The 23,335-nt window shown below is 36.7% G+C and overlaps 1 protein-coding gene across 11 annotated transcripts in view; it reads right to left on the reverse strand.

Annotated features, from left to right (window-relative positions):
* Positions 1–23,335, reverse strand: part of CASK (calcium/calmodulin dependent serine protein kinase) — a 200,651-nt gene that overhangs the window by 36,664 nt on the left and 140,652 nt on the right. For all 11 annotated transcript variants that reach the window (XM_027688827.1, XM_027688824.1, XM_027688832.1 and 8 more), the window contains 3 exons: positions 21,282–21,403; positions 6,281–6,358; positions 4,885–4,965 (listed from right to left, as the gene is read on the reverse strand). In XM_027688827.1, coding sequence (XP_027544628.1) covers positions 4,885–4,965; positions 6,281–6,358; positions 21,282–21,403 — 281 coding nt within the window. The remainder of the gene's footprint in view (positions 1–4,884; positions 4,966–6,280; positions 6,359–21,281; positions 21,404–23,335) is intronic.

Genomic DNA, 23,335 nt, shown 5'->3' on the forward strand with positions numbered 1-23,335 from the left:
TTCATTAGCTTTGTTGTTTCTTGATGCAAAGAATGACACAACACACAATTGATCAAACGTATCGAAATATCTTTGATAAGCAAAACAACCAACTGTGTAAGAACTCCAAGCTGGGGCAAAGACATGAAGCTTGTATAACTGTAAAAAGTGTAACAGGTAATATGAGATAAAAGTTGGACAAAGCATAAATATTAGCAAACCAGTATTCAACAGGATCAGGCTTCTTTTATGGAAAATTCCACTGTTCTCCAGGATATCTTCAAGAGCCACACATCTCATCCATTTCACATTTGCATTCAACTCTTAATAATGAATATATTATAGACAACTTGCTTCTGTCCAAAACCTAAATCCAATTCACATGTGAACATGCTGGCTGTACTCCTACACTAATCAAGGACAGAAACAGATCTGCTTTTAAACCCAAAGGGACGGGTTTCCCAGATAAGAATTGATAAATCCAGTCTAGTTCCTACAATCTCTCTATAAAAGTAGAGGTATGAGCCACCACTGCTGTTAGGTCAATCTATATTATAGTTAACATCTTTTTAATTTTCATTTAAATGCTCACAGCTCTTAGCTTGCAAAACTCATCAGTCTTGCAAGGCTTGAGATTGACCATCTAGAATTTGTTCTGGCAGAGAACACTGACTCTGCAACATCTTAGTTTTCAGTTAAAGTGTTTATGCAAAACTTACACTGCAAAAAGTACAGAAAAATCCCTAGAAGATGTAGAAGTGGAACCCAAGGCAGAAATGGGGTTTTCATGGCCTCTATAAAATCCTAAATTTGTTCCCAAGGTAGCACTTCTGAAGTGTACCATGTTATAAAAGATAATTTCACTATAGTTGGGAACTCAGCATTATAATGATGGAATGGAATTCCCTAAACTAACAACGCTCTGCCCACATTCCCTCCTGTTCTTCTAGTCTTTCACCTACACAACTATTATTTTTAGTTAAATACTAACCTGCATCTGCACTTTCTATTTTTCATCTTATTTTGACAACCACTAAGCTAAAACTTGCAACAATTCCTCTGCATTGGTCTGCAATACTGAAGCAACATTTTATATCAGAGATCTGGGCCATATACATAAGTTAAACCACTTCAGCAAGATTTACTTAAATTTTGATTTATTTAATTGGGTGTCAATTTATGTGTGAATACTCCAATGAAGGTTTAGGAATTTAGCTTAATTCTCATTCCAGTATCTGAAAACTGTTTGCAGTTCTCCCAAACAGGACAAGAGCTGCTGTCACAAAAAGCATCCATTGTAGGAGTGAGTGTGGTCTTGGCTCTGTAACAGAGTAGGATGATCTTCTGTGATTCCTTCAGCTCAACCTACTCAAAGCTACTTACTCAACTTCACCATCCCTGGAGGTATTTAAAAGTCATGTAGATGTGGAGCTGAGGGACATGGTTTAGTGGTGGACCTGGCAGTTCAGACTCGATCTTGGAGGTCTGTTCCAACCTAAACAATTCTGTGATTCTATGCCCCCTCTAAATGTTACACTCTCCATGCTTTAGAATTACATTTCTTATGTGATTCAAGGCCTTACATTTGTTTCACATCAAGCATTTGCTTTGTTTGATACTATTTTTAGCAATAATATGCACCTTGTAGGAGGTTAAAATCGGGCACTTTGAACATTATTAAAGGTTGATTTTACTAGATGACTTCTGAATGTGTTAACAAAAATTAACACAAATTCAGAAACACCAGACAGTAAAGTACAGCAAGCTCAATTTAAATACAGGAAACATTTAATCAAAAGATTGCTATTGACTTTACTTAAAGATACTTGTTTTCTGTTAATTTTGATAATTTAGATTTTATTTCCTGTCTCTTTTTCCTTTGCAGAACATGATAATCTTGCTAAAAATAAGTGTAATGAGAACAAGTGCTTTCTACCATATTGCAGGATCACTGTCTGCAGAGAGGAGTGTAGGAAGGCACATGATGATGGATAAAACTTCAATATGTAATTAAGTAAAAGTCTCCTAGAACAGCAAATGCTTAAATTGCTGCAACATACCAAACATATATAATAGAATCTTTTAGAGATGAAACTGGTATGTTTGAAAAACTACTGAAGCTGTGTAATGGAATAAAAGCTCCTTCAAATGTATACGTAATAAATGAGGTACTTGATAGCATTTTAAAGAATTCTTAAATTAATTAGCTGCTGAAAGACCATTATACAAAATCTACATACAGATTAAATTAATAATTTATTCCTGTACCCATAAGACGCATGAGGGTAAAAGAGAACCAAAACAACAAAACCCCTTGAACTCAAAGATCTCAGTTAAAACACACACTTTATTGCCTTTGGTTTTGTAAAGGTCTGTGCAGTCTAACCCACTAACACTGTGGCTAAGTAAACAAGACAGACTACACTTTTGTCTTCTTAGGGATACACATTAGATAATAACATAAATAATACTAAAATAGTTTGTTATCATACAGGTGTTAATGCACATGATCCTACTTATTACACCTCATTGCTTCAGTGTCTGTGCATTAATAATGAGAGTATTGCCCTGTGCAATTGCTCTGTGCCTGACAAACACATGGAGTGTAGGCTGACAGTATTGTTTTGTACAATCATTCCCTTTCCTCACAGTCTCTATTTTAAAGGCTTTGGCTCTGAATGGAAGTTTGGCAGAATACAACAAACACAAACATAACTTTGTTAAGGTCTGCAACCCCCATAAAGGTGCATCTGGAAGCTGGTGTGGGAATGATGGGAGAGGATGGAGTCGCCCCTTTGACATCTGGAGACTCTGTGGTATCTGCAGTCTACAGGTGTGGATCCACACCAACTTTTGCTGGTTTAACTGCTACTTTACACTCCTCCCTAACCCAAACTGTTTCTGTCCCTATGCCCGTTCTGGCTCTGGCAGTATTCCTGTTATCCTAAATTCTTCTTGCTAAATGGATTGGGGTTTTTTGAGCAATTTTCTACTAGTTTAGCTCAGTGCAATGCTGAAGTGCAATTCCAGGTGAATGCCAGAACAACTGCAAAGGAGAGGATGAAACATGGGAAGAAGATATGATGTGATTTCAAAAAACTAGCAATTTAGCTTGGGATGCCATAGACTAATTTGCTGAAATTACTACTCATCAAAAATGTTGTTATGGAATTGCAGCTTATTCCTTATAAAACCCCACTTTTTATACAATTGCAGCAAAAGAATTCTGACAGATGGTTTTAAATTTATGATATCAGGAAGCAGAGATAGCTATAAAAGAGGATTTTCAACTCAATTTTCCTGTCACTTGATTTGATACATGAAATTTCAATATACCACAATCATTTTTACTGATGTCTACTCAAAAATAATTTATACTTAAAAAATGCTCCTTCTCCACAGTGCCTAATGGTTTTGCAACAGTGTGGTAATTACACAAAAAAAAGGTAAATCAAATGAACCCGTCAGATTCCAGATAAAGAAGTTGAGTACCAGTGAGGGTTTTTTTTAATCTTTGTTACAATACAGCTGAGTACCATTCCATCTTGTTTTATGTTCTATTTCAAGCAAGTATTCCTGTTAAATGTTGAACCAGAGCTGCTACAAACTTCAGGATAGATACCATTTCCAGGGAATAACATCAGTGTGTTGCTGAGTACACACAGAAAAGCCGATGTCTGCATTAGCAATTAGTGCTGTGAAATAGGAATGAATCCAAAAGTAAAACAATTGGATTAGTGAGGACCTGATGTACACACTGAACACATTGCAGGGGTTTTTACTTCTTCCATCTTGCCCTGTGGACTGAATGTCCATCAGCTGCTGGGTTACACTGGCTCCTGGCCCACATCTTTGAGTGTAATTTTATTTGAAAAGAGTCAGTTCGCATGCTCTGAGACACTTAAGTGATACAAGCCAAAGCACTGTAAGGGCAATCAGGAGATTCACTTCAAAAACACACTCCTGATCCAATTTAAAGTACTAAAATAAATGCACCCAAAGCTACAGTGGCCATCAAAAGAACACACGGGGACATGCAGCTATCCAGATTTCATCTGATACCTGAGTAGGAGGTTGGTTTCAGCTCACTCTTTCCTGGAAATTAGGTTTATCCTTCAGACTTACAGTAATTCAGCTTTCAGGTGAGCAAACTCCACAAAGCCCCCTGCATATAATCCTTGTGTTAGGGAAAGTCAAGTTCATGATTTAAACTGACAAGAGTGCACAGTAGATTTAAGGAAACACATTTATTTCTGAACTTATGAACTTGATCTACAGCACAAACAAAAGAAATCCCTCAAGTATTTTCACCAGATTGGACTTCAGTAACTTGAACCAAGTTATTAAGCAGCAACATCCCTGAATTTAGGACAATTACTGCTCACAAATCAGATTTGGAAAACGGACACAGCAGAAGTTGATAAGTAACACAAACTCACCAGACTGTACAAGCTATTGATTTATTATAAAATAATATTAAATAAACACTTTTTTTGCAATGAATTCACACACCTTTATTCTAAAAAGTCCTTGGGAAAAAGTAAAAGGAGGGTCCCAGCTCTACCTATGGATATCCAAAAGGATTCATCCTTCTTTCTATGTGCAACACAGCTCCCCCAAAAGACAGTGAAACTGCTCCATAATGAGATTACTTCAAACTACTGACAGGTTTCAGCACAGTAATGAGGACTAACAGTAGCAGCAATAGTAATTCTTTTGCCAGACCAGCAGATTAGAAACACTTATTAATAGGTATATTGTATGCAGTTTCATCACAGAGATTTTAAGGAGAATGTACTGAACTTGGGTTTTTTAACAGAAAGAATATAAAAAACCAAAACCAAAAAAAACCCAACAAAACCAAAAAACCCACCCAACAAACCAACAAGAGTAGAATTGGCTTACCATGAAATGAGGTTGTGTTAAAATACGCTTTAGCTCCTTTGCATCATTGTTCTCTGGGTAACATGAAATTTCTTCCAATACCTGCAAGATAAGCGGGAGAAATGCCCCTAGTAACTTTCTTTTAAATAAAGTTATTAAACAGATGAAAGCCCTCACTGCTCAGTCAGAGTATCTTCAAAATGATTACACAAACCAACATTTTTTGACAGGAAAGGGCTTAAGAGAATGTGCTCCCCCCCTGCCAGAATAAAATACCTCATTCCAATTTTCTCTCTGAAACAGATTAAAGCAGAAATTTGAAGGAAACATTTGTTCTTTTTTTTTTTTAATTGACAGTATTCCTCTAACAGCTAAATATATGGAGACAGAAATGAAGTGCTAAGAGGTGACACACATGACCACCACCAGGTGTTACTTTCGCACATGGTCTCAATTTATTAAAACAGAATTAAAAACACCCATAAAACTAATTGTTAAAAGGCACCAAGTGTAGGTGGGCCATCTGCTACCCCATCTCCAAGCTCCAGATTTTATTAAAGCTGAGCCATACCTCATCTTATCATTGGAGAAGGAGTAGGGAGTAAATGAGCTTTAACTCCTTTGCCTGCAACCAGATTCTTACACCTTTATTTTCACATGCTTGGACAATAAAAGCAGACTATTTTGCTTCTGGAAGCACATCCCAGGATTAACTGCCAGAAAGTTTTGCAGAACAGGACTTCAGGATATCTACCAGTGTGAATTCAATTATTACACAGAGTTATAAAGTCTTCCTGTTCATTCTATTTCGATACCACTATAAACAGTGTTTTCCTATGACATTACCCCCAACAACCATACTAATTTTTACTGGTAATACATAATACAATTTCTTTTTTTAAAACTTGCAATAAATGAACAAATAAATTACTATTTGCCAGGTATAAAAAATTAGGAACATCTGTGCCTATATATCTTTGGTTCTAGTGGGTCACCCTCACTGCACTTCCAGGTCTGCTCTTCTTAGACCTATCTAAGATAAACTTGTTCTTTCAATTTACAAAGCTGATACTTTTTTTTTTGTGACTAAGCCATATAAACATCAAACTTCTGCTGCAGATGAATAAACTGAACATTAAATATGCTGCAATTACCCAACAGAAGGGTTTCTTTTAACACTGCTATTGTTGTAACAAAGGTTAAATGATTAAACTGAGTAATATTCATAATCCTTACAGACATAATAGAATTCTGCAAGTTTACACAACTTGTTATTTCACTTTAGTAAGCAATGGTAGCATTCCAGAAAAAAATACAGATAATGAACCAAAATGCAGATCTTAATGAAGTAAAATAAATTCCACTTTAAATACAATCAAACTTTCAAAGTAAAAACAACATATTTTAAAGCCATTACCTCTTTGGCTCTCTGTACAGCATCACTTGGAGGATTCCTGATTTGTGGTGAAGATTTTGTGTTTATTTTGTCATAAAGCTGAAATAACAAGAAAACAAACTACTGAAATCATATGCTACAATAGCCTGCCTATGTTACCAGGATTAGGATGATTGTTAAACTGCAAAACCCACAGATGTTTTGTATACAAAATCTAGCAGCTTAGGGTTTTGGCTTTTCATTTTTAAACATTTCCTGATTCGAACAGTGCCATAGATTCAGAGTTCATAGGATGACATGGGAAAGTTCAAGAGGTTAAGGGATTCTGCAAACCTCCCATGCCTTTTCCACAGATTTACAGAAACTATATTCTTCTACTAGAAAGTTTCCAATGAATCTTGAATAAATGCTGTAAATCATACATTATGCTGTAAAAACAAATTAATCTGCATATCCCACTCGTCTCAATAAATCAAACCACTGAACATTTTGAACAGTAATTTAAATAAACCTCAGGATATGGGAAAATGCTCTTAAAGATAGAATCCTACAAAAGTCAAAGACTTGGAGAAGAGAAAAACAAGCCTTCCAAGAAAGAGTGCTCACAAAAAAGAGTACCCTTATTTTATTTGGATCTTCCACTGGACAGACGAATGCCAATGCATTTTAAAAGGCTATTGTAAACCTTCCAGGTGCATTATTTTTTAAAAAAAACTTCTAAAACTCATACAACTATGTAAAACACAACAGGAAAAAGAACTTCAGTTTCAAACTAGAGATAGATATTATAGGTTCTTTTTCATACAAATCTTACAGATTTTGCAAGTTTTAAAGGAACAAAAGTATACTTAAGAATAAGCAGGCACTGTAATAGGCAGTATTTTCAAATAAAAATATTTTGTCTTACATTTCAAACAACATGAAGATGGTCATGCCTATAATTATTTCTTATTTATGTTAGACTAGTTCTTTGAAATATAAGACAGAAAAAAGACACAAATAACTGTTTTTAGAAAATTACAAGAAATTTTTATTACACCACAATGAGGGTGGTGTAACAGCAACAAGTTGGCCAGGGAATTTAGGGAACCTCTCAACTTTGGAAATACTCAACATGCAACTGAAATTAAAAACAGTGTATGTAAACAAACATTCAAAATACAAAAGAGACTCCAGAACCTTAATCAAATCCTAACATTGTAAAGGATGAGTTGACAAGAACCCCCCATTTAGGCTGCTCAGCAAGGAGTTCTCAGGAGCTCCCTCTGTGAAGCCACAGCCACAGCTCCACTGTTTGGCTTAGAATGACCTTGGATGTTTGAAAAAGGGAATCTTGTAAGGACACAAAATTGCTTTCTTCTCTTTCTCACATGAAACACCATTCAGTTTTAGAAGATACGTAAATTGCTATAAATGCAATCCAACACAATCATAATTTTCCTGTGTTAACAATTCAATGCAGATGTTGAACATTTCACAATGATTTGTTACTTTTTCTTAAATAAGTAAAGACAAACCACCCAACTTCAACAACTCCAAATTAAGTATCACACTTATATACCTGTTAGGAAACTGCATCAAGCACAGTTAGTGAGCAAAGTGCAACAGAAAATGCATGATACCCAATGTGAATATTATTGAATGTCTTTTTCTAAAAGTCACACATATATACTGTTTAAGTTTAATGAAATTACAGAAAAGTTACCATGAAAATATTTTTACTAGTTATTTCCTAGCAAGGGTTGAAAATCTAAGTCACCGAAGTTGCTGATTTCCCTCAAGTCATTATGTTACTGTGATCCAAAACCACCAGTCATTTACAGAAATAATTTTCTCTCAGGATCATGGGAGAGTTATCTTTTGAGATTAGGAAGGAGGCAAAAAAGAAAGTAGAGAGCAGAGTTCCTCTAAGAATGTTTAGGAAAAAAAAATCAAGCCAAAGTTCAGACTAAACAAGGGTGCATTTATTTTTCTGTAGCTCCTTCATGCTGAGACAGGGCAATTAAATCATCTTCCAGGACTGCTACTTACTGAGATTTGCTTCCAAGGCACCAAACTATTAGGAGGGACTCTGACAGAAAAACCTTCATATTTGCATTAAGGTTTAAAGCCAATACATTACTTAAGTCACATGATTGTGGAGGTAGAAGAGAGCCTCATCTAGAGAAAGGATGTGTTTCTGGTAGCTTCATTAGCACAAGCAGATCTCTTCATTTTGAAATGGTATATTCTAATTCAAGTTAGTTCATGGAGTTTTTAGTTTACAAGGGGACCAGGCTACACAAGGTAAGAGGAGTAAGGCTTATATTATGCATTAATGCACCAGTACTGCTGAAGAAGTCAATCTTTGAAAAAAGACTGGTTTTGCAATACTTCTCAATATTTTTGCACTTAAATACTAGCTGTAGCAGAAGCAACTTAGAATAAGGAATTTACTGCCATAATTCATCTCCGAAAACTACAAACTTCAAATCTTTGAAGGTAGAAGTTTCATTTAGACACATTAAAAAGAATAATAGTTCCCTTGGACACAAGAATCCAACACACCTTTACATGAATGTTTTACAAAATGCGTAAGAAAACTCTGAATGAAACCTGTTTGCACACGCCATAGATTTATGTACTTCTGTGGTAGAGAACACATTCCTATGTGCAGTTAGCTACACAACTTTAATCACAGAAAGCCAGGCTGTTTACAATGCTGTCGCCTTTCAGCAGCCCTGGAAATTTGAGTCCTTCAGGGATCACACCAAAGGTGGTTTCTTGTGGTACAGAATGAACTGGCTCATTCTCCACTGTTCTCAACAGAATGCACTTCTATGTAATACCAACAGACTTACAGCAGGACAAAATCTGTATGTGCCCTAATTATGGGCTTTCTTTTGCTGGAAGTGTCTATTTTCCAGCAAATAACTGCCCCCTCAGCCAAGGAGCCCAACTTCCAAAAATTTCACTCAGCAGTAGCCATAAACATAACAATTAAAAATTTCTAATAATTAAAAGAAATAGTTGTAAAATACAACAGCATTTGTAACGTTTGGCATTTCCAGACTTTTGAACACTTTGCATCTCAGTCTCACTCCTCAGCACAATAACAGCAGTTATTCTGCACTTGCTAGAAAGAAAATCAAAACTGAGAGCTTGCTCTAGATGATCTTAACAATCCCAACTGATACATTAACAAAACTTGATATAACAAATATAAATTGACATTATAACTAATAAACAACATAGTACTGCTTGTTAAAAAGACAAGTTTTGATTTAAATTTTGCATGCTAGAACACAAATGAAGAGAATACCCACAAGTTGTAAAGTAGTGTTGCTATCAGTTCCCCAGCTTTTGCAGAGTTGAGACTTTTTGTCTTCTGCCTGTATAAAGGGTGCTTGTTTCTGCTGATATTTAAAGCAGACAGCCCAAAGCCTAATCCACAATCAGGCAGGCGAGACAAAACAACAAACTCCTCTTCTGACTAGTTTTTCAGATGTGCAGAAATTCCTTTTTAACCATTTCCTGTAAGAGGAGTCAGAATACTGTCCCAACACAACTCCCATTCAATGTCCCACTGAAAAATGTAGATATGTCACAAGTAGCAGAAATTTAGCCTCACTGCCTCATTTAGTCTTGAATGTGGTCAAAGTGAGATCACACGGGAAATCAGTAAGTATTCTACCCATCCAAAATCTGGAAGTTTCTGTGAGGCAAATCAGAAACTTGTTAAAACAAGAGCTACTGAACTGCTAGAGCAAAAACTTTCAACACAAATACACATTTTGTGGGATTCAGTTGCAATTCAGATAGATACTGGGTTGCTGGTTAAATTCCCAAACTGACACACCTAAAAGTGATCATTAAAATATGTCCTTATACATTTTTTGCTTTCTGAACAATTTAACCATATGCAACACAGTGATATTAGAGAGCTGTTTTTCATCACTTTTAGGTTTTTGTACCATCTAAAAAATTCTCATGTGGGGCTGCTGCCTCTTGCACAGAAACATTCACTAACAAACAGGCTTGCTGTTACTTCCCACAGCTCCCTATCCTGGTTCTCCATTTACCCCTGAGGTTTCATGTGTTGCAAGTCTGAAAGAAATCCATGATCCACTAAATGAAATAATATTCACAAGCAGTAATGTCAAAGAAGGGCTAAAATTAAAGAGCCAATTAGATAATTGCTAGACCACTTCATTCTTTCTTCTGCCAGTTCTGTTTCACATCTCCTTCTCCATGCAGAACATTGTTAACGCTCCCATGGGTGCCTCTTTCCTTGGGATTCTAAGCTCTCAAAGAAACACATCCCTGAAACTATCAATTCCTACTGGAAAACATAGTGAGTAACAAGGTCACAGTCACCAGAGGCTTTATCTTCAACTTTGTTTAAAGACAGTTTGCTCTTTTAAACCCTCTGTTTTTCACTGCTAAGGATTGTGCCTGAAGCTCTCTGGTGTTACTTTAGCATCCGAGACCTAACATTTACTTCCCAGCATAATTCCACAGCACAGGTTACAGTCCCATCCCATATCCAAGTCCAAGGCATATTCAAGACTCTACTTCGTACTTCTATAGCACTACAGGTTACAGCCCTCCACAGCTTCAAACCTTTTCCTGTGTGACACACAAGTTGTAGAACAGGAGCACGATCAACCTTCGCATTCCAGCATCTTAGTAAAACACAAATGGTCAAGGTTCATTATGTTGAGGATGAACATAACTTAAAGAAGAGAGGGTGAGAGATATGGTATCTGTTTAATTAAGGTGGAAACATGAAATGATTGCAGATTTCCTTTCAGAGGGAAAGCACATGCCCCCAGCCCTGAAGAAGTGCACAGCCAAAGGACTGTGCAGCATTTCCTTTGAAGTAATCCAATGGGTAAAAAAGAATCCAGAAAGCATTTTTATTGCCTTCACAGGGTCTATCTATTAGTTACAATTTGGTTACATGACAGCTGGAAGGAAAGGCCACAGGCCTTCACCAGTGTCAGCAACAGGGAAAGATGCCCTGTAGCACTACTGCTCAATATTTTATTATCTATAATTTTGCATTGACATATTTTGTATGCTTGGAAACACCAGGGGAACAAGAAGGTTAAGGTATAGAATACTGAGAAGATTTTCCGTTCTGTTACATAGCTAAATGTTGTATCTTTTGATCAAAACCTTAAAAAGTGAAAATGTGTCCAAGTTAGATTCTCTCAATAGGTTCTAATGCTGCAGTGAAACTGCAGGCAGTGCTGAACTGTGGGGAAATCACACGAAGTTCAATCTGAAACTAAAACTACACAAATCTGTGCAGCTCCACACAGTGAACCCACTGTGCTGATGTACATGGGGGTGGGCATTTTTTAACTGTTAATTTCTTATTTTGCTAGTTTAGACAGGCAGCAATTTTAGCATTTAAAATGATAAAGCAAATATTTCTACTTATGCATATTATGTGGCTTTTTACAGTCTTCATTAGGGCATTAAATATTTTTACAGTTCGTTCTAAATCAATCTTTGATCTAATTTTATTTTTTAAAACTGATACAGTTTAAAGCAGATTCAAGGACACATTTATGCTTATACTAGTTCAGACCCCATGGTCAAGTGTCAAGAGGTTCAGTAATAACTGATTTGTATATTCTATTTCTTTGCAAGGGGCTAAGTTTTTACTTCCAGTGTACATGAACTACAAACAAATTTTAGTTCTACTGTAGAACGTATTCCCTTCTAGCAGAAACTATCAAGTGCTATGCCCTTACTCTGTAAAATCACAGCCTTAGCACTTCAGAGGTAAAAGATCTGAGGAAAGGACTATGTTTTTACAAAATAAACTACAGGGTATGTGCATTTTCACCCCCACAACTGTCATTTTAAATTGTGCCTCTTGTTTTGCTTCACGTTTACCAAGAAGGTTTCAATTAACCAATTTATTTATTTCAACTTGTCTCACAGAAGCATTGATAATGAAGTTATGCTACTCCTCAAAATCACACAAGACATTTTTCATTCTATTTAATTTCAGGTAGCCCTAAGTGCTTCACTCATGTATATTGAGTCCAGACTCCAGTGTCTGACAGGATTATGTTTCACTATCAACTAGGACTCTACCCTAGTAATTTGTCTCGTATCTTAGGAAAAACCCATATTAATTTTCATCATGAAGATTTTATTGACTGCAGAAGCTGCAGTTCTCAACAAGTGACAGCAGATGCTAAAACATGCCAGGCACATGTAACACAGCTTAACGGAGTGGAAGAGGCTGCAGTTTAGCAAAATGCTAGATCATGAGTGATACACGTAGGAAAACGTGTGTTCTCTCTAATTGTAAAGTGTGGTAAGAAAAGCCCGGGACAATCTTAAATAAACACATGCTACACTTCAAAGTTACAAAACAAAAATTATTTAGATTTCAGTAGACTGAATATGATGTTTTCCTACCTCCTCAAAGGAGGTGAGACCTCTTCAACTTCTGCTGCCACGAGCTGCCTGCAGATACCCAGGGCACCCTTCAGTCCTCCACTACACACAAGACATCCTCAGTATGCCACCTAATCCCTTCTGTTCCAGGAACCCTCTGCCACAAGTCCCTCTGTTTTTTTTTTTGTTTTGGGTCTCAACTCCATTCCTGTATCATAAATCAGATTTTAATCTGTTCACATTGCAAATGTTTTAACTTCTTCTGCAAAGATGAAATACGTAAAACTAGGATGAAATAAAGGTACTGCTTTGCACATGGCAGTGCAAAGCAGTGCAGTGCAAAGAAAACTAGCACAGCAATTGGAAAACCAACACAGTGAAGTTCAAAGATCCCAATAAAAACCCCCCTCACTCTCATTCTGGAATGTCCTAGAAGTACTGTTGTGAAAGATGGGCTTATACCATTATTTCACAAGGTACTTCAACAGATTAATAATTTCAAGGACACAAAAATCCCATTATCCTACTTTTCTGCATCAGATATCTAACAGAAGCTGATCTTAATAAAACTAAGGCAAAACAGCTTTTAAAGATGACACCAAGCAGCTGATCAGATAAAAGTAAATGAAAAAGACATTGAGGTGCTGGAGCATGTCCAGAGAAGGGCAACAAAGCTGGTGAAGGGTCTATGAGGAGCAGCTGAGGGAGCTGGGGGTGTTCAGCCAGGAGAAAAGGATGCTCAGGGTGGACCTTATTGCTCTCTACAACAACCTGAAAGGAGGTTGTGACCAGGTGGGGGTTGGTTTCTTCCCCCAGGTAACAAGCGGTAGGACAAGAGGAAACAACCCCAGGTTGCACGAGGGGAGGTTTCAATTGGATATCAGGAAAAATTTGGTCACTGAAAGGGTTGTCAAAAGCACTGGTTGCCTGGGGAAGTGGTGGAGTCACCAGCCCTGGAGGTATTTAAAAGATGTGTAGATGTGGCACTTGGGAACGTGGTTTAGTGATGGACTTGGCAGTGCTGCATTAATGGCTGGACTTGATGATTTTAAAGGTCTTTTCCAACCTAAATGATTCACTAAGCATCAGGGAAAACCAAGTCCTCAATACAGAAAGGCTTTAAAAAGAGTGTTCCATGGACAACACCTTGATACACCCCACAGAATAAACTTTGCTCACATCTTCCCCCCTCCCTGCTTCCAGCATGGACTAATGACCAACAGCAGGAACTGTAGATTCAGGTTAGGTCTATATGGGCTTCATTTCCAATTCAGTCAGTTGAATTAACTCCTCATGGTTAGTTCATCACCCTGAAGAAAAGAATGCTAATGACCACGAACCTCACTTCAGGGGGATAAAGAATCCTTAAAACTAGTTAAATCCACAATGATTACAGCAGGTTGGCGAAGAACACAGCTTCTCACCTGCTTTGTGATACGAGCATATCTTGCACCAGGAGGTTAACAACCTGGAGTTAACAACCCTTTTTGTTTCTCCCTATTCATGTAAATTTTTTGCAATGATATACTGAGAATAAAAATGTACTGCAATGAAATCACTAGTACCAGAAGAGCCAACATGCACCAGCCAAGTACTTGAAGAACTGGAAGTAGGAGGCAGCGAGGCCTGACTGACTTCAAAGACAGAAGCAGAGCTTACTGGGCTGTAAGCACATTGCCTTTGGGTTTTTTAATGTAAACTAAGTGTAGACTGAAGTATCATTCTGAGGAAAGCTCCCAGCACGAACAAAGCTGAAGTACTATTCAAGATTTGTGGACTGTATCACAGGTGCTGTAGCATTTCTTTATTTTTGTAATTTCTCAGAGTTAAGTCCCAAGTTCCTGGAGAAATAATAAATCTGAAAATCTGAAGCTTTATAAGGAAAAAAAACCTTAAACACGACACATAGCCCTTAGAGTTAAAAAGGAACTGAATCTAACCTGAACTACATACAACATAATAAGAAGTGAAGAAAATGCAGAAAGTTAAATATGAAAATGATCTTTTTTCTCTCAAGACAGTATCAGTGAAGTTAATTAAATGTTCTACAAGTGGCAAGAGTACAATTTTAGTGTTCTTTGACATATCAGGGCCCAATAACTTAAAAATACACTGTAATCATGGGAATTTTTAATTCCACATACAAAAAAGAGTCTAGGGATTTATGCTTTTGGAGAAAGATATGTTGCTGCACACAGACACACACAGGCACAGACACAATGACACACCATTTACACAGGGAAGATGACATTAGGCCAAGAGAAATGGGCTAAGTAGTGCAATTCCCATCTAAGGTATATACTTTATTAAGCTGAATTTCACTTGATGATTCACCACACCAGTATGAAGCTTATAAATACACAAAAAGACAGAACATTAGGTAAAAAGAAAACAGGTTAAGTGTAGCAAAATAACTATCACACTGTCATGCAAACTCACACAGAATTTTGCATTGTTGGAAAGCGGCGGACAAATAAATATCTGAAAAATTATTCTCAATCAATATGAAAGTTACTGTTGGCTCTTATTTGTACTAATCTTGGGTTTAAGAGACCAACTCATCTATCACTATTATATATTATAAAAATATGGAACAACAATGCTTTCTGCTCAGAAATATAAGGCAAATCCCCTGTATAAATTTGTACGGCAGAGAAACAGGAAGAACAAGGAAACAAGGAGATGATGCTGACTGGCACAGTGATCTACCTGCCTACCCAGTAACACAGAAAATGAAAAGCAGAGATATGGAGTTGAAAATGGAAGGTATTTTAGAGAATGGTTATGAAATTAAGCAGAAGAAATTCTAGAATAGCCTCTGCTTTTAGTGTTCTTTCATACAGAGCTTCTAAAGAAGTTACCTTTCAGAGCACAAATGGACTGCACTGGTGATGATGATCCAGCCCACCTGCTGAAGGAATTCTTCAAACAGTTCTCATTAAGGCTTGGCCATTGTTCCTTCTGTACTACTTGGGAAAGGAGTTTCCACTGCACGGTGGGACAGTCCCTCCCACTCCCTGGGGCTGTGCTGCCTCTGCTGGACTGGGATAAGAGCCAGACTTGACTCCCCAAATAGCAAGGTGCTTTTCTGCCAACATAGTTTCCTTTTATTTTTTTTTAACAAGTATTTTCCATTTGCTTTTGTCTTACAAACATATGAAATGAAGGATAATTAAAAATAAGAAAAGGTGTTTTAAAAATGATAGAGAATTCACTCAAGCATAACATGTTCTGAGAGAGTTTAAGCAAGATGTGTAACACACTTTCTGATCTGCTTTTGCAAAAGAAAAGCATTCATGATTCACTAGAACCTGTTCCCCTTATAAGTTTTAGCATAATCAGTATTCAAGAGAGTAAGGACCAATGTGGATCCAAAAAACCTTGAACCACACTATATGATTCACGTAGAAAGTTATCCTTATTCAAATCAAAACATAATGAAATTAGATGATTGATGAAAATACTTAAGCTTTTTATACACAGCTGCTGGTTTTCTTTTATTTTCTATATAATACGATACATATTCCATCAGTTTGTTCATGATTTATAGCAAAAGAAAGGAAGAAGAAAATGAAAGCATCCTGAAAATAAAAAACAAAATGTTTTTTGCTTTGGGTTTTCTTTATTATTTTTATTCCAAAGTATATAATAAAGTTGTTAAAATAATACACCTTGCTCAGAAAAGAGCAAATCAGGGAAAGATACATGAAGAGTTTAAAGCATTTTCAAACAGAGAACTTTAGTATCAGCAATGGCTGGACACTGCTGAATAACTGCAACTTTTACAAAAGACATTCAAATTTACTGTGCCAACATCCAGCATCGAGAGGATAAACAGAGCAAACCAAAATAAATCCAGTAGAAAGCTTTAGCCAACCATTTAAGAAGCTAAACTGAGGTTCCAATAACATTCATTCTGGCAAAAGAGAAAATATGTTTCCTTAAAAGTCTGGACTTCAGGACCAAATCTGTTTGGGTGACTGACTTCAAAAGAAATCCTAAGGAAACTCTGAAGTGTGCACAGATGCATGTTCCTTTGAAACATTACCACTAGCAACAAGGGATAACACACATAAAAATGAGATTCTCTTAAAAAATCAGTATGCCTTAAATATATGCACTGAGAATATAAAAAAAACTCAAAATGAAAGAAGTGGCTGCACATATAGATATGACACAAATGGCTACTCCAAATTTTGTTTAACCTCATTTACCTAAAACCATACGTGTGTAATGTGTTAAGCCAGCAAAAGGTAAAATAAACTTTCTTAAAAGCTCATAACCCTTCTATCACAGATACACTTCCAGAAATAACAACACCTACCTTAACGATTCCATCTATGTAACAAACTTCTTAAATTAACAGCCAAAAGATACCAGCCTAGAGAACTATCTGCCTGAGGACAGACAGATGCAGACAAAGCCAGTAGCACAGAGAGGCCCCAGTCACACAAAAGCTGATATTGTTCTCCTGCTGAGCAAAAATCTCCCTTGTAAATCGAACGACATCTGCATTCAGAATCACCCTCAGAAAGCGTCCCTGGAGAGGAGACCAAACTGCTTGACTCAACAGGAGATTGATTTCTCTTGTCTCCTTCAATGTAGGCAGCTGCATGAAACAGCAGCTTCTGGTTTTGCATTTTAGCAAACCTTCCTTCCTTTGATGCACAGATAGAGATAAAACATAATGTGTGAAGATCTCCCTCATTAGGCACAGCCTTGAAGCCTGCTATACTTTTCAAAACAAATAATCATTAAAATCTTTTGTCATGATACAGAACAACAAATGCCTCCAAAATTAGTAACCTAACATTTCTTTCCAACTTCTTTATCAGTACTACTGACATAAGTCAGCAATGTCTCCCAGGATCTCTTTCATGACAGTCAATAAAAGAATAATTTAATTCAAGCATTTGATAAGGCTTCTAAAAATCTCTCAGGGGTAATAAAAAAACTGTTTCACTACTTAAATTTAACTCTGTTTTTCCATAAAGTTATTTATATACTTTACTACATTCTTTATCATCTAAATTGGATACCAGAATGAAACAGTCTATAAAGCTTTACATAGTCATAAACCCAGACAGTTCTAAGTCGCACACAGGAATGTCCTACATCATTCACCAAAATTTTGATCATCACATTTCTGACAGAAGTTGAAAAAAAATAAAACCCACTCCAAATTAGTCTTTTACTTTACAAGAAAGACCAATTACTAACCAATAATTTTTTTAAGATAGTATTTCTAAATGGTTGTTTCTAGAAGGGCCTTTACTTTCCTCATTAAACAAAATTAAGTTCTTAATAATGAATTGTGTAACTTCTGCGCACAAATAAACCACTCAACACAATAGCAGGATTCTGTAAAATGAAGAAAAACACACACAATGAAACTATTCAATAAGCCTACATCAGGATATGCTGCTGTATTGCAGGATTTGGCCCAGAGTGAATATAAACTACTTTCTAAGTAGCTGGCACCTTTTTTTCCCTTGTTTTGAACAGCTTTGGCACTCAAGTAAACCGGAAGAGAGTCTTAAGACAGCAATCACAACAGACATCCAGAAATGAATCAATGAAAAACAATCGATGGGATGATGCCTTCTGTGGCCTTCAGAGGTGCCTGTCCTCATAACATCTAAGTTAATGAATTACTGAGAAAGAAGACTTTTATTTTGTGATCTGAAAAAAAACCAACACGTGGGTAAACTTGCACCCTTAACACAAAGATTGCCCTTTCTTATTTAGCCTTTAGAAAAAGTGTTAGTTCAGAAGCAAAATAAGGTATTTCAGCAGCAGGCATGATCTACCCTCATGTGCCTAATCTAAAAATAAGGAGAACTCCTGAGAATGAGTAGGAACATGAGAACAAATTTAACTGTGGAAAACGGCCACAGAAGAGGAAGAGTAGTTAAATGCCAAGTGACAGTCACAACTTCACAACAGATTAGAAAATCCCTACTCAGTGGAATATAATGCTTCCCAGGTTACTTGGTCTGCTGGCTTCAGTAGCCTCAAATACTCTGAGAGGAATAAAGAGTTTTCCTGACAGAGCTTCATCAAAGTACAATTGATGAATTTTTCACAGATCTGAGAGAGAAACTGGAATAGTATCAATTAATAAAGAGAAACCAATCTCCCACATTCAAGTTACGGACGTGAAAAACCTACCCTTCCAAATAACACTGTCTGTAATTTGCTTCAGTCTTTCAAATATGTATTGCATGACACTCAAACCTTTTAGAATTTCATTTCCTATTATTCTAATCGAAGTATCTTTGGAAAGATTCTATCATCCTCCCTCAACATAGCATAACAAAACAAAAATGCTTTTTGCTAGCAATTTGTTCTCACAGATTTGTTATTATAATGGGCAATTAAATGCATCCCTGTGTAAGAGAATGACCATGACAAAGAATAGGACAACTGTACAAATTCATTGCAGTTTTTTCTTGTTTAAAAAGCCACAACACACCATTACAGAAATAACACATCACAAATGAAGTACTATAAACCAGACTGGTGCTGTCAAGGATAGAAAAAAGCAAAAGCATTGCAGAAGCATGAGTTAATGTCTGGTAGACCTGTCATACAGCAAAATACTTAAACTAAGGCCATGTGGTTTACAAAGCCAAAGAAGTTACACGATAACATAATAATGGTTAATAAATATCTAAAACCTTCCTGCATGAGTGACAGAAGTGTTTTGGTACTTATTACACTCATGTTATTCTACTTCTGTCCAGATTTTTTTATTTCTTGTTCATAGTGCCTGATCACCTTTCTATACTGCAGTCTGCAATGTAAAAACAGTAATTTAAGCATCTGTAATGCAAGTTAGATGACCTTACACTGGGGAAAAAAAAGATTCATACTTAAATGCAAATTGCAAGATGAGTTGTTGAAGATGCAAATCAGGAAAGTCATGAGTTCCTAGTCCCCTCTTCCTGTGTACTTCATGTAATTTTATCCAATGACTGTTCAATGTAAAATGCATAAACAGTTATCAAGAACAAAGATTAGAACTGTAGAGAGTTTGCCAGAGCAATGCTCTCATCACTTAACAGCTAACTAACTATCTCTGCTTTCCCAAGTCACACGAGTAGCTGTGGTGAGGGGAAGCTTTACCAGCAGCCTTGTGTTCCCAGACAGGCCAGTTCAGAACCCAGCAGCTGGGCCTGCTTCCAGAAAGAAGTATGTGTGGATCTGAATCCTTTAAACTTGAAAGAATGCACAGAATTCAAGTGACCCACTATTCATTAATGAAATTGTGAGATGTGCACAAATGATCTACCACATTTTAAAGAGTTTGGACACCAAAGGACCTACGGTACTGTTTATATTCAGATCATACCCCTGCAAAGCTGCAGAGAGGAATTAAAGCATTCAACCATTTTTCAGAAACTCCTTAAAGTCTCTACAACCAGAATCATCTACCTGCAGATCAGAGAGCTGGAATGACCCTGTTCCTGCGAGTCTTCCACAGGGTAAAAACTACAGACGCTGTTATTAGATTTGTGATACTCACTCAGATACTCAAGCCATTCAATTTAAGACATGGTAATAAAATGGTCACCATCCACATGGGCATTTTGGTTTGATTCAGGAGTAAATTTTTGAAATTAATCTGATTATGTCCACCTACCACATTCTTTGTTTTTCACCATACAGTGTTACCATACCATATTTAGTCTCAAACAATACTAACATAGAAGATGCTGTTCACCTACCAGTCCACAGGACTGCAGTACAGCCAGAATAAAGTAAAAACTCTTAAAATACCCAAAGTCAACAACTGCTTTGCTCCACAAATCTGTTACTGTTGTGTTGTAGTACTTGCTAATGTGGACATAGCCCATGTCTCTGTGGATTTGGGTCCATCCTGAGTTTTTTCTCAGTGCATTGTGTAGATTGCTTTAGAAAAAGTTGGTCATGTCTGAAAGTAAGTCGTCTGTCTTCAACATTCCATAGATCCCAGAAAAAACATCAGGGAAAGATTCTTCTGCTACTTTTGGACCTTTATTTTAGACTCCAATACTGTGTAGATACAGAAATCACTGACAGCATGATGTGCTTTTGAATTTGTTCTTCAGTGAGGATTTTGACACTCTTTTGGAGTAACAGCTCTTGTGAACCACAGAATAATAGAGATTTAAATGACTGAGCCTACTGTGTTCAAGTGTAGGAGAGAAATGAGCATACCCAGGCGTTTCACACAAAAAATGTCATACTTTTAAGAATATCCCTAGAACTGGTCTCAGATTAGTACATTACTTAAAATTAATTAAAATGAATCTGTTTAAAGTTGCAATTCGCCTTTAAAATAAAAACTGAAATCCAGTCCTTATCAAAAGAAAAAAAGCTATTCTGATGAAGTGTTTTAAAGCAGATCCATTAACTCAAATCAAGTCATTAACCACTCACATATTCTAAAATATTCTGTGTGCACAGTCCTAAAATGTATTTTTGTGTAAAGTGCTAGTTGATTGCTACATTCTACACCTAAATAAATTAATTTTGGTATGAAACAAAGAAAATATAATATACTTGGATTGAAACAAAATACTATCCAATGAACAACAGGTACAGGAACACAAATTGTTTATCAAAGAAAACTTACATCTAGTAGTGTGTGAAGATGCTGATCCTGGAATACACTGTGAAGAAAATCTAAGTCTTTTTCACTGCAGTCTGTAAGTGCATGAATTTCTTCCAGGCTGTCCAGCACCTGTGAGACTGCTCCTATGGGACAAGAAACAGGGAAAAAAAAGGGAATAAAAAATCAATAAAGCAAAGACTCATGGTAAACTGAACTTTGGAAGAGGAAACTTTCACTTCATCTGGTACAACCGGAACAGGAACTTAAAAAAGCTGGAGTTTTTACAGGAAAAACTCATCGAATAAACTTTACATATATCAACAGTGCCCATATGTAGTGTAATTATACATAAGAAATGGTTTAACAGGAGAGAGTTTAAAACCTGATTTTATTAAGCTTAGCTTTGTTCTATTTTAGCCTGTTTTCCAATGATGCCTTATTAAGTGACTTGGATTATGGGCCTGTCCTCCCCATTCTTTCCCCAGCCTTTCTTTCTTCCCTTTTTGAACTGCTGGCCAATTTCAAATACATATTGTAAAATTTTGAAACATCAGTAAAAATGATTTTGAAAAAAAACTTTTGAAACATTAGAAAAATTTTGAAAGAACCAATGTTTTCACTAATTCTTTTAAAATCAGCATCTGGATAGAGGAGGGAAGAGAAAGACCTGACTGCTGCGTCTTCCAGAGGACAAAAAAGGGCTGTACCATGAGCTCTGGGTTTTGTTCCATTTGTTCTGCTGGCCTGGTTATCTCACACCCAGTTATAGCACTTGCTGCTTTTTGACCAGCGCATTGTTTTGGGTCATAGGAAGATGGGGATGATTGTTATAGCATGGGGGTGAAAAGAGAAGCAAGAGCTATGGAGACAAAAAAGGACAAATGGGAGGCTTTATGGAAGGTGGAAGTCCATGAGGAAAGTTGAACTCACAGCAGGGGAGGATACAGAAACACAACACAAATCCATAGTAAACCAGCCCATAGTGGTTCTGTGTAAAACAATTTGTTTTAAAAATCAGATATCAGTGGTGGCTGCCACCTGTGTGCAGTACTAGAATGCCAACTTTGACTTATCTAAACACCCACAGACCATGCCTTCAGTTTTTCCACAGTGGTATAAGCATCTGAAAAGAGGATAGCACATCCAGTCTGTGTACCATGCGGTGCCTGACAGTGAACTGCTGAATGCTTTTCCATAAATAAATTCTTAATTCGGGATACAGAATTCTACATATTCATTACTTCACTAATTTCTCACCAATATGCTTATTCTGTCTACTTATTTGTTTGCCTGTGTCCTTTTGACAAGGTAAATAATATTTAAAAAATTGCTGTATTTCTTGAAATTCCATCCTCCACTGTATGAACAATTCTTACAAGCCTTCCTTAACTCAAACTCTTATGTATTGTACTTTCAGAATGTAACAAAAACAAAAAAAACAACACCCTCTTAATCACACAAGGAAAAAAGTTAAATTAACTTATTTCTCTGAAAACCTTGAAAAACTGGAATAAACATAACAAAATACACAAAAACCTACTGTACTAGACTTGCAATCTCATAGTGTAGAAGGATGAGTAAGTGGCAAATCTAGAAATTATTGCATCACATTTAGTACAAATCTCAACCTGGGATTCTCCTCACAATTCCCTGTACACCAAGGTTTGAGAACCACAGTACTCCTCTCACTCACAACCCATGGCTCAGGAGCAGTAAGACTTCTTAATTCTCTCCCTTTAAGTGTGTCTGACTACTTATATCCAATTGATGAACTAAATTATGTTCCTTTTAAAAATTGTGGCTACCAGCAAATAAAATTAATGGTTTGACTTATAGTAGTTGCTGTGCATGAGGTTGGGTGCGCTGAAAAAGAGAAAAACCTGCCTCCTGTTTGGTAAGTGAAAAAGCCTTCTCAGCTGAAAGGAAACTCCCATATTCCTCTTCCAGAGACACAGCAGGAAACCTGAGAAAATATAGGGACTGGGAATCTGCTGGTAAGAGGATGGAGAGATCACAGCTCAGCCTCAAAGGCAAGGAATAAAAACATTCCCTAGGGATCCTCTACATTTTCAGAA

This window comes from Neopelma chrysocephalum, unplaced genomic scaffold, assembly GCF_003984885.1.
Source record: "Neopelma chrysocephalum unplaced genomic scaffold, ASM398488v2 Primary Assembly neopelma1_76, whole genome shotgun sequence".
Classification (NCBI taxonomy): domain Eukaryota; kingdom Metazoa; phylum Chordata; class Aves; order Passeriformes; family Pipridae; genus Neopelma; species Neopelma chrysocephalum.